Consider the following 12,763-nt stretch of genomic DNA (forward strand, 5'->3'; position numbering starts at 1 on the left):
ACACGGGGTGGCAAATGTATGTCCACATACATAAAAATCGGCACCTGAATGTTTACAGCGGCCCTGTTCATAACTCCAACACGTGGAAGCAACTAAAATGTCCTTCAGCAGGTGAATGGATAATTAGTCTGTGATGCATCCAGAGAATGGAATATTATTTAGCACTACAAAGAAATGAGCTGTCAAGCCATGAAGAGACAGGGGAGAACCTTAAAAGCATACTTCCAAGTAAAGGACGGCTTCATCCCATATGGTTCCGACTATATGATATCCTGGAAAAGCAATACCACAGAGTCTGTAAAAAGATCATTGCCAGGGGTTATGAGGGAGGGAAGGATGAAAAGACAGACGTCGGAGGATTTTTAGGGCAAGGCAACTCTTTTGTATGACACTGTCATGGGAGAAACCTCTGTCCAAGTCCATGGAACGCATAACACCAAGAGTCACATTAATGTAAACTACGGACTTTGAGTGATAATGATGGGTCAGTGCAGGCTCATCAGCTGTAAAAATGTACAGTCGGTGGGGATGTTGATAATGGGGCAGGATGTGCAGGCCTGGGGGCAGAGGGGGTCTGGGAAAATCTGTACTTGCTCTGAGTCTTGCTGTGAATCCAAAAGTGCCCTAAAAAAATCCAGTTTTAAAATTCGGTGGAAATTTTATTACAGAACTTTTGTTAACTAGCAGCTACAACGCTGAAGCCGAGGGGCTCTCTCAAATGTTAATCTGAATATAGTTTTTTTTCCACACAAAGTCGTTTCATTTTATTTTGACTCTGGTATACATTCAGAACACATGACAAGTGTCTGACTTGCCCAAACCTACTCTGTCCTATAGGAGATTCCAATTTATGAGCCGTGATGGCCAGTTTGCTAGATTTCACTCCCTCTCAGTAAAGCCTAGTGGGTCCAATTGAAAACTAAAAAAAGATAAGCTGAGGGTTAGCAAAGCAGTTACACACATTGGATGTAAACCATGAAATTTCAACTCCACAAAAACCCTCTCTATGTTATGCTCCCGCCGAAAAGACTAGTGAGTCTCATATTCTGATAACCTCTGCTTGGCCTCAGCCCAAAGTCTACCATCACTGTGACTTTCAAATACCCAAGGCTTTTCAGTTACACGCCACCTGAAAGCATTCTGGTGTTTTCCATCAGAAACTATTGTCCTCATTCTCCAATGTGAAAATCCGTAAGGTCAAATGTCTGGGCTCTTTTAATGCCAACGTGATCCTGCTGGATTTTTCAGCTCCCACAACAGTAATGGTGGCATTGCAGAATGTCAGAGTCTTTGTCATCGTAATGCAAGATGTGTAGCTACCAAAAAAGGCATACACCTTGTGTGACCTAGCGTAGACATGTATTTAATATCTGAAAATAAAATTTAAACAAAAAAGGTAACTTTGAGCCTATTACGCCAAAGAGGAATTTAGAAAAGAGCACAGGCTAGCAAGGGAGAAATGAATGACAAAATTGAAAAGGACACATTCTCATTTGGCTCGTCCCTTTGGAAGTAAGATTGCCTTAAACACTTTTAATTTGATTTTTAAAACATAAATTGTGTATAACTGGAGGTAATTAGTCTGCATTACAGAACAAGGTACTTGTCATTCAGAATGATTACCAGGAGCCCCTTCAAGATCCCGGGCCAGAACACGGCCTCCACCGCAACTCCTCCTACCAAGCTGGAAAGGGGACCCACGTGTACGTGGGAACATTTCTACCCAAAGGCTAAGTCCAATGAGTTCAGAATGGATTTGGGGGGCAGGTAGAAAGCAAGTGCTGTAATCTGAGTTTCAACAAACCAGAAGACTAGAAACAAGTAGTCCATGAAAAAGGTTATTTATTTTTTTAAGTACATACTGCAATTTCTAAGTAAGCCTACCAAAATGGAGGCAAGGCTGGGTGGGAACACACCCAAGATGACCCAAATATGTGCAGGGTGTTATCATCACGAGGACTCTCCTCTCGTCAAGACTACACTTCGTCCCTCACCCACCGGAAGCCACTGCTGCACTGAATTGTGTGCACAGTCTTCTAGGTCAATGACTCAGTGATAGGCATAATTCAACTGGCCTTACCCAAGCCCTGCCCAGGATTTCTGTTCTGTTTTTGCTTCCGCATTGCACTAGTGGGGCATTCTCCTGATGGGCGTTCCTTCTGTCTTTTTCAGTGGACGCTAAGCTCTCATGAGGAGCAATTGTGTCTCCCTTTCTCCCATTTTACCCAACAGTGAGCTCAATGCTCTCAGCCCCCAAGAGGGGAATCGTTAGTGTCTGACCAGTGAGCATGCACCATTGGTTAACGCGAGGATGCTCTGTGTGTTCGTGAGTTTGAGAAAGCTCCGGAGATAGGGACAGGTTAAGGGATTTGGCATTCTCTTCCACTTGACGGAATTTTGACAGTCAACACAAAAGCCAGTGCTGCAGCCCAGGACAGTGGATGCACAAAGCCCGTGACAGAAGGGAACAGGATGCTATTGAACGGGCATGGCTGATCATCCTAACCACAGAACACACAATCCCTGAGCACCACGACTTGGAAAAAGACATGCTAGCTATGGAAGCCCAAGAGAACCGAAGGGTTAGTCCCGGCTTTGCCACATTGTTACTTCGACAGAAGAATAAAAGAAATTCTGCTCTTCAAAGCCTTTTCTGGAATTCGGGGATTCACTACAGCCTCCCCACCAGCAGATGCCTCTCGCTCATTGTTGTTGCCCCTGACAACTGGCCTCCAGCGTGCAAAGAGGTAACAGTTTACAGTGACGCTGGTCTCTATTGCTGATGCACAAAAGCTGAATGTCAACGATGCTCAGGGTCAGCGGCTGCATTTGAGAGAAGGGGACACCCTGCCCTGTGCAGCGGAGAAGACTGAGGGACAGTCCTCCGTGTGGCATTGCATGGGCGCAAGGAGAGAAGGCTTCCAGGACCGGTTCGTAACTTATTCAGTCAGGACATTTACTACCCAGCCTCGTGGCTGGACCATTGGTGAGAAAGGAGCTCCAGGCCGCCCTGGTATTTCACTCTGAAGTGACGATTGCAGGAGCCCTTAGACTCTGGGTGACGTGAACACTCGTGTGTGCCTTAGGAGGGCAGATGCAATTGAAACTACCCAAAACACTGCTGCTTTCTAAGTCCCAAAGCCAGGGCTGGGCCAACACAGAATCAGCCGCTCAATAATCATTTTCTCACATAAAGGACAGTTCTGCTCAAGGAAAAGCAAAGGCATGAATACGCCCTCCACAAATGCTCAGAGAGACCTGATTTCCTCCACAAGAACTAAAAATACGTGGTTGCTGAAGTCCCCAGCTAAGGTGAATCATCATCAGCCAATCACAAAACAGAACGAGGGCTGTTGTCTTTACTAACCCTCTCCTTACTCAGATTTCAGTGATTGAATCAACTTTTTCCTGATCAATCAGATGCACCATATTGAATCCTGAGTCCTGGTGCCCCAGGCAACTCTGGTGTGCCCATAAAGCACGTTCGAGGAGAGAGCAACACTCTCCTTTCCAGAATTGCTACCTGAACCTCTTCAATGGTAGGCAAGTTTTCATGGTACTTTAGTATATATGTGGCCACAGGACACCAGTGTTTTTAAAATAATTTTTCCACCATCATTTCAACGAACAGCTCAAGTGAGATAAAATTCACTTACTATAAAGTTCTGCTTTTTGATGTGTGCGGCTCTGTAGTTTTTTTAAATTTTTTTTAACCTTTTATTTATTTTTGAGACAGAGAGAGACAGAGCATGAACGGGGGAGGGGCAGAGAGAGAGGGAGACACAGAATCAGAAGCAGGCTCCAGGCTCTGAGCCATCAGCCCACAGCCCGACGCGGGGCTCGAACTCACGGACCGCAAGATCGTGACCTGAGCCGAAGTTGGACGCTTAACCGACTGAGCCACCCAGGCGCCCCACGGCTCAGTAGTTTTTAATGTATGAACAGAGTTGTGAGTCCATCACCACTATCAAATTCCAGAATATCTGCATCACCCCCAAAAGAAATCCCATGATGCATCCGTGTGGGCTCATCAATTGTATCAAATGTACCATCTGGTAGGGATGCTGAGAACTAAGGGGGCTATCCACGTGCAGGGATAGAGGGTATATGGGGAAATCTCTATGGTTTCCTCTCAATTAGGAAACTTCTCTAAAAATCTATCATTAAAAAAAAAAAGAAATTTCACACTTATTAGCAGTTACTTCTTACTGTCTCCAGCCTCAGCCTCTGGCAAACCACTAATCTACCTCTACTTCTATGGATTCGCCCATTCTGGGATCACACAATATGTGGCCTTTTGTGTCTAACTTCTTTCACTTAGCATAATGTCTTCAAATTTTGCCCATGTTGTAGCATACATCAGTAAGTCATTCTTTATGGCTGAATAATATTCCACTGTATGGACATATCACATTTGTCCATACTTGTTTATCTATTTATTAGGTGATGAACACTGGGTTGTTTCCACCCTTTTGGCTTTTAGGGATACTGGTGCTATGGACATCCATGTGAAAGTTTCTACATGAACATATGCTTTCAGTTTTCTTGGGTACACTCCTGGGAGTGGAATCACTCAGTCAGTCATACACTAACTCTATGTTTAACTTTTTGAGGAACTACTAGTTTTCCACAGAGACTATACAATTTCACATTCCTACTTGGAATTGAAGTTTCCAATTTTTCCACATCCTTACCAATACCTGTTATTTTCCTTTTTTTTTCTTTTTATAGCCATCCTAGTGGGTGTAAAGTGGTATACTGTGAGTCTGATTTGCATTTCTTTGATGACTAACGAGTTGAGCGTCTTTTTTTTTTTAAACTTTTTAAAATATTTATTGACTTTTGACAGAGAGAGAGACAAAGCATGAGCGGGGGAGGGGCAGAGAGAGAAAGTGAGACACAGAATCCGAAGCAGGCTCCAGGTTCCTAGCTGTCAGCACAGAGCCTGATGTGGGGCTCGAACTCACAAACCGTGAGATCATGACCTGAGGCTGAAGTCGGGTGCTCAACCGACTGAGCCTCCCAGGTGCCCCACTGAGCATCTTTTTTTATACTTATTGGCCATTTATATTTCTCTGGATAAATGTTTTTGAAATCCTCTGGTTGTTTTTAATTAAATTATTTCTCTTTTGTTTTGAGTTATAATGATTCTTTATATAATCTGGACATTAGACCCTTACTGAACATATGACTTGCAAATATTTTCTCACATTCTATGGGCTGTCTTTTCACTTTCTTGATAGTGTCTACTGATGTCAAACATTTTTAAGTTTGACGAAGTCCAATTTACCTATTTTTTTCTTTGGCTGCTTATGCTTTTGGTGTCATAAATCCAAGTTTATAAAAATATGCTCCCAAGTTTTCCTCAAGAATTTTATACTTTCCAGCTTGGAGCCTGGAGCCTGCTGCAGATTCTGTGTCTCCCTATCTCTCTGCCCCTCCCCTACTAGCACTGTCTCTCTCTCTCTCTCTCAAAAATAAATAACAACATTAAAAAGTTCTCAAAGAATTTTATAGTTTCAGCTCTTATAGTAGGTTGTTGATCCACACTGGGTTGATTTTTGTATGTGGTGTGAGGCAGGGCTCCAACTTTGCTCTTTTGCATGTGGATATTCAGTTTTGCAAGCATTATTATTTTTTTAAAATTTTTTAAAGTTTATTCATTTTTTGAGAGAGAGAGAGAGAGACAGAATGTGAGCAGGGGAGGGGAGAGAGAGAGGGAGACACAGAATCCGAAGTGGGTTTCCAGGCTCCGAGCTGTTAGCACACAGCCCAGCGTGGGGCTCGAAGTCAAGAACCACAAGATCATGACCTGAGCCGAAGTTGGACGCTCAACTGACTGAAGCACCCAGGTGCCCCATAGTTCTGCAAACATTATGGGTTGAAAAGACTATTCTTTCTCCATCGAATGATCTTGGCACCTTTGTCAAAAATCAGTTGACCGTAGATGTATGGGTTTATTTCTGAGCCCTCAATTCTATTCCATTAGTCTATATGTCTACACTTATGCTGCTATCACAATGTTTTCATTACTGTAGCTTTAGAGTAAGTTTTAAAATCAGGAAGTAAAAATACCTTAGCTGTTCTTTTTCAAGGTTGTTTTGGCCATTCTGAGTCCCTTGCGTTTTCATATGAATTTTAGAATCAGCTTGTCTATTTCTCCAGTAAAGGCAATTGGGATTTTGACAAAGATCTGATTGAATCTGTAAATCTATTTGGGAAGTATTGCCATGTTACCAATATTAGATCTTTTAATCCATAAACATTGGGTATCTTTCCATTTACTTAGGTTTTCTTTAATTTCTTTCACTTATGTTTTCCCATTTTCAGTGCACAAGCCTGTACATCTTTTGTTAAACCTATTCCGAAGTATTTTATTCTTTTTGAAACGATGGCAGCTGGAACCATTTTCTTTTTTTTTTTTTAATTAATTAATTAATTAGCGTTTTTGAGAGACAGAGAGACAGAGAGAGAGAGAAAGATAGAGACAGCAAGCCAGGGAGGGCCAAGAGAGAGGGAGAGAGAGAATTCCAAGTGGGCTCTGTGCTGTCAGTGCAGAACCCGATGTGGGGCTTAAACTCACCAACCATGGGATCATGACCTGAGCCGAAATCAAGAGTCAGATATTTAACTGATTGAGCCGCCCAGGAGCCTCTTAAGATTTTCTATACACAAATTCATGTCCTCTGTGAATGGAGATAGTTCACTTCTTTCCTATCTGGATTTCTTTTCCACTTGCATTACCTTGGCTAGAATCTCCACTACAACATTCAGTAGGAATGGGGAGACTGAACATCCTGTCTGTTCCTGATCTTAAGGAAAGGCTTTCAGTCTTTCACCATTAGGCATGATATTAGCTGTGGGTTTTTCATACATGGTCTTCATCAGGTTGAGGAAGTTTCTTTTTACTAGCTTGTTGAATGTTTTTCTATGAGAGGATTTTGGACTTTGTCAGATGCCTGCTCTGTATCTTCTGAGGCAATCATGTGGATTCCCTCCCCCTTTATTCTATTAATATGTATGTATTGCACTGATTTTCATACATTAAATCAAATTTTCCTTCCTGGGATAAATCACATTTGGGGATGGTACACACTCCTTTTTATATGGGGCTGGATTCAGTTGGCTAGAATTCTATTGAGACTTTTGCATCTGTATTCATAAGGGACATTGGTTATAATTTTCCTGTGGTATCTTTACCTAGTTTTCGTTTCAGGGTACAGATTACTTTACGGTTTTCATTTAAGATTTGGCATGGTTTAAATGTACATGGTAGTTTACTTGCGCCTCTTGCAACAATGTAAAAGTTATGTATCTACCCATCTATCTATCTGCCTATCTATTCATTTCTACATTTCAATGTATCTACTTCTCTTCCTACCTTAAGGCCTAATACTTGTGCAGTTTATTTGTTGAGGATTAGAGCTGTGGTTTTTGTTCTCACAACTAGGAAGCTGATATGACAATGAGAATGTGGCCACATGGTTTCTTACAACTGCTGTGTGGTTACCTTACAGAGAAAGTCTTCCTTCCTTCCTGAACCTCACCCTTCATTACCACCCTCTTCAAATATCGCCTTCTTCCTGAACTTCCTCACAAAAGATCTCTCTCTCCTCCAAGCTCCCACAGCCCTTATTTTTGAGGCATTAATTGGGGCAGATGTATGCACATTTTTGTGGTAGGTTTTTGCTACAGATTTTTGTGTGTTTTTTTCCTTCCTGAGAGAGTTCTGACTCTTTCTTCTACTTTTGTTATTTCGCGAATAGTACCAAATAAGTAACTTGGTCCTTAGTTCACACTTAACATACGTCAGTTTTTTTTCTTTAATTTTTTTTTTCAACGTTTATTTGTTTTTGAGACAGAGAGAGACAGAGCATGAACAGGGGAGGGGCAGAGAGAGAGGGAGACACAGAATCTGAAACAGGCTGCAGGCCCTGAGCGGTCAGCACAGAGCCCGACGCGGGGCTCGAACTCACGGGCCGTGAGATCATGACCTGAGCCAAAGTCGGACGCTTAACCGACCAAGCCACCCAGGCGCCCAACATACGTCGTTTTAATAATTTTTAACATTCATCCTTGATATAGTAGCCATGAATTCCATGAGATTTATAGAATGACTACATTTATAATGCCACTGTCTTTAAGCTCAAGAAGCATGAATAAGAATTATGAATTTTAATATATGCCAAGTATTTCTACCTAGTCAACAATTATATAAATAAATTCAAAGCATCCAAAATGGATTTTTTCATTGAAACATATTGCATCATTTAACAAAATGACACAATGAGAATTAGAACCTGGGAAAAATAAATTATGTAATAGGTAGTTACTTAGAAAAAATTTGCAAAGCAAAACTATGCACTTTCTCCCTTACAGTGACTTGCTTTTCCAAGAATAAATATAAGTACCTGGTGTCAGCAGTATGACCGAGGTGACGATCAAGGAGCAGATGACCAGAATCACAAGGAGTGCAATCGCTATTCCCTTCCAATTTCTTTGTGGAGGATTACTCCCCACCAGCTCCTGAAAACAACAACAGAAGAGAAATCCAGTGAGTGAAAACATGAAATCAACCTAATAAATACACTCCATTTAAATCAAGAACCGAGACACAAAACAGCGAATGAAGCACATCCTCATCCCTGAAGTTATGATTAGTTCTTTTTTCCACCCTTCTGCTTCCTGCTCTCATCCCTGTACCTTGGCAAAACCTTATCTCAAGAATGAATGTGGTATTCTACTACATTTATAGCATTTCTGTGAACTTAATGTCTCTCCACCAAGCACACTAGGTCCTACAGCACACAGGAACTGGGGCACGTCTCTGCACTCTAGCCAACCTACTAACCCCCATTGAGTCAAACCCAGTATGATTAGTACTCCAGCTCCAACTCCTCTCTCATTTTCCTTTCGTTTACATCCACACGGTTACCAGATTCAAATATTTATTTAGCCCTACTGCGTGCCACAGTTAATTAAACTCTACACACTGCTCACTATCATGAGCCTTTTCTTTCTTCTATGACATCTCATACAAGGCTTCAAGATTCCCCAGGTCTCTTCACTGGGTAACTCACTTATACCTATTCTAGATTTTAGTCCCTCCAGGGAACCATGTTTGCACTGTAGCAGGGTTCGGACAGGAAGAAGAATCGGGAGACATTGCTACAGTGTGCTACAGGTTAGACAGATCTAGGAAATTAACCAGGCATATTGGCTGCTGAGACCAAGCTTTCAGTTGCTTTCAAATCAGGATGGTCATGTAATTTACATTCCAAGTAGAGATCCTTTGAAAGACAAAGCGGTTAATATCTATAATTAATAAATATAAGAGTTTATATTGATAATTATCATTAATTATACAAGAGCACCTGAACCTCCCCAGGACAAATAAAGACGTATGGCCACACTGCAAATGATCTACTGCTCTTTCTGCCCATACACAGATCACAAAATCTTCTTTCTTATAAAGGTCCCCATGATTATAACTCATATTAACGCCAGGTCAAGATGAAGTAGAATAGAGATGGTCTCAAAAAGTAGAGAACACAATACCCGAATACAGCTTCCTCCAAAACTGAAAGTTCATTAGAATGTAGCACATTTTTACAAGTTGAAATAAAGGTAATACCAAATGTAGGATGGCAAATAATTAATTATTTGGAATGCAAATATTCAATTTTGGCCCTATAGGTTATCAAATTAAGAAAAATTATGAGGGCCATTATGGTCTTAGCAAGAAAGAGTTTTATAGTTGTTTAGAAATTTCTACCAATCTTATTTGCTATCTAGAACCGATCTATTAAGTAGTGGCTTTTTAGCACTTAAAAATGATGAAAAGTTGTACTGAGTTGCTCTCATTTCTTATTGGATAGGTTTTCTATGTGAGAAAATCAGTAGCCAATAACAAAGACAAGTGATCAGATTTTGCTGATTCCACAGCTTTTCACTTTGCCCAAGTTTACAAGGAAAATTTGAAAATTCTCCAAATCTGTGAAAAGCATAAATCTTGAAGCAGTACTATTCATTCTACCAATGTAGTGCACATAATCTCTCGCACACCCTTGAACACTGCTCAGATTTCCATTTTTTTTTAATTTTGTTTTACATTTATTTATTTATTTTTGAGAGACAGAGAGAGATAGAGCACAAGTGGGAGATGGGTAGAGACAGAAGGAACAAAGAATCTGAAGCTGGCTCCAGGCTCTGAGCTGTCAGCACAGAGCCCAACGCAGGGCTTGAACTCATGAACTGCGAAATCATGACCTGAGCCGAAGTCGGACGCTCAACCGACTGAGCCACCCAGGTGCCCCGAACACTGCTCAGATTTCTTGAACCCTGCTCAGATGAAATCCCAGGGTAATCATCAAACCAGAATACTAGAATAGTCAAGACCAAATCTTATTCAAGATCCAGAATGACAAAATGTTATTGTCTTCATGAGGTCAGATAATTGATCTCTTTCAAATCTTGTTTTTAATACTACTCCAGAATTCTAAAATCTGTTTTAAACACATCTATTAGATGCACTGGTCAAAGTTCATAGGCAGAAAGAAGACTAAGACTTTTGCTTTGTGTCAATTTCTTGACCAGCTAGTAGTGTAGCAGAAGTGCACTTGAACCCATGTTGCAGTGACAGAAGACCTTCTGGGACTCAGTGGGCCCCTTCCTAGCCCAAACGCATCCCCAATGGGATATCCAGGTCTAGGCTAGATGGGGTCATAGATGAAATAGAGAGTGTCTGCCAAGATGACCAGAGGATGGAAATGTTTGCAAAACATGTCACGTGAAGTAGGCTTGAAAGAATGTTCAGTCTCAAAAGCCAAATACCTAGAGTCTTCACTGGAACTGTCACATGCAAGAGAGAGGAGACTTATTCTGTATAGCTCTGGAAGGTAGAAATTGTTTCAGTACAATTTCAAAATTCCCAAGCACTAATATTGCCTAACAACAGAATGGGTGGCTTTACCAAGAAGTGAGCAAGATGGTGAACACCTAACAGGGATCCTGGAGGTCCACTCCCCCAGAAAGGAAGGTGGAAATAAATGGTCTTAAAAATGCTCAATACAGTAAAAGTCCTATAAACACATATAGGATGGAAAAGAAAGATGCAAAGCTGTGAAGTTGCTCCTCTGGGTGGAAAATGAATGGGAGTCAAGAGACTTCTGGAAAGGGGCAAAGGCTCTGATTCCTGCATGTTCACCGGACTAAGAAAATATTTTTCACAGAAAACCAACTTAGTATATATTATTGAATGGGAGAATGGACAGTAGATAACCAAACAGGCATTGACAGCATAGCTCACTCAAGTGAAATGATTCTGGATCACTACATCATTTCTTAAAGACAGGTGCACCATATTGCCTTCCAGGCAGCATTCTTACACGCTGAAAAAAGCAGAGAAATTTTACCCACAGGAAAGGAGACATTCTTTATTAAATTCCATTTTCATTTGCCAAATCTCGCTTTTCACAGTATAGTAACTTTTTTTAACTTACATAAAAAATACTGTAACAATAATAATAATAGGAAACAAATTAAGGAGGAAACAAATCATGAATAATCTTGCTAATCCAAGAGAACAGAAATGTTCATTTTCCCCATTTTCCTTTCTAGTCATGGTCTATATGCACATTTAATTTCTACTTGGGTGTAACCAGAATATAGAGACAGTTTTTGAGTTAGAATGCAGATTAATATGCGCTTCCTTGAACGTCTCATTTAGCTCCCCAGATTCAACTGACTTCCTCATCTTAACTTGCAGGAGCTGACTTATTGAAAATTTGAGTACAGCTGACCCTGCTTCCCATGAAGGACAAGAGAAGTTAATAAATTATCCCCTGAAATGTTAAGCTTCAGTAGTGTATTTCTCAGCAGAATTATATATTTTTGCCTAGAATGGTGAAAATGAGACTATAATACATTCCCTGTTCTCCTTGGTACCACCACATGCATATCTCAGAGATCCAGTAAAATGGAAGAGCATATTAACAATTAACCATTTGGTGTAACAAGGTGAACAAAGTTTCTATCAGTCCATCTATCCACCCACCCACCTATCCATCCATCCATCCTTCCATCCAACCATCCGTCTACCCATCCATCCATCTGTCCATATGTCCATCAATCCATCCATCCACCCACCCACCCATCCTTCTATCCATCCATCTACCCACCTACCCATCCATCCGTCCATCCATCCACCCATCCGTCCATCTCTCCATCCATCCACCCACCCACCCACCCATCTATCCATCTATCCATCCATCTACCCACCTATCCATCCATCCATCCATCCATCCATCCATCCATCCATCCATCCAGTCAGCCACCTACCCATCCATCCATCTGTCCATCTGTCCACCCATCCATCCATCCATCCCATCCGTCTGTCCATTCATCCATCCATTGCCAGAGACCAGCTCCAGCAACCAGGGGTTCCTGAAGGAAGAACGGCATAGGTGAAAATAAAATAAAACAAAAATTAAAAACTGGAAAATAAAAAACTAAAATAAACTAAAACTAAAATAAAAATGGATACAGACAACAGCAGTGTGTTGAACTGGCCAATTTATTGTAGTAAATGTGGCATTATATATGCTAGTGATTTCCTTGTAGCATACGCCATCTATGTTTTTCTAACATTATCTAATTTTGAAAATGTTCCTATGTATAAACGACCTTTAAGAAATAATATGGTGATTTCCCCCTAACTTTCCCACATACCCTTTGATTATAGATTAATTTCTTACATTATTCC

General features: G+C 41.0%; 1 protein-coding gene across 5 annotated transcripts in view; it reads right to left on the bottom strand.

Annotated features, from left to right (window-relative positions):
- Positions 1-12,763, bottom strand: part of DPP6 (dipeptidyl peptidase like 6) — a 949,260-nt gene that overhangs the window by 357,911 nt on the left and 578,586 nt on the right. For all 5 annotated transcript variants that reach the window (XM_086685604.1, XM_086685609.1, XM_086685602.1 and 2 more), the window contains exon 2: positions 8,412-8,526. In XM_086685604.1, the coding sequence (XP_086541730.1) occupies positions 8,412-8,526 (115 nt within the window). The remainder of the gene's footprint in view (positions 1-8,411; positions 8,527-12,763) is intronic.

Source organism: Puma concolor, chromosome A2 (genome assembly GCF_028749965.1).
Source record: "Puma concolor isolate L17-30 chromosome A2, mPumCon1.1.hap2, whole genome shotgun sequence".
In the NCBI taxonomy this organism is placed as follows: Eukaryota; Metazoa; Chordata; class Mammalia; order Carnivora; family Felidae; genus Puma; species Puma concolor.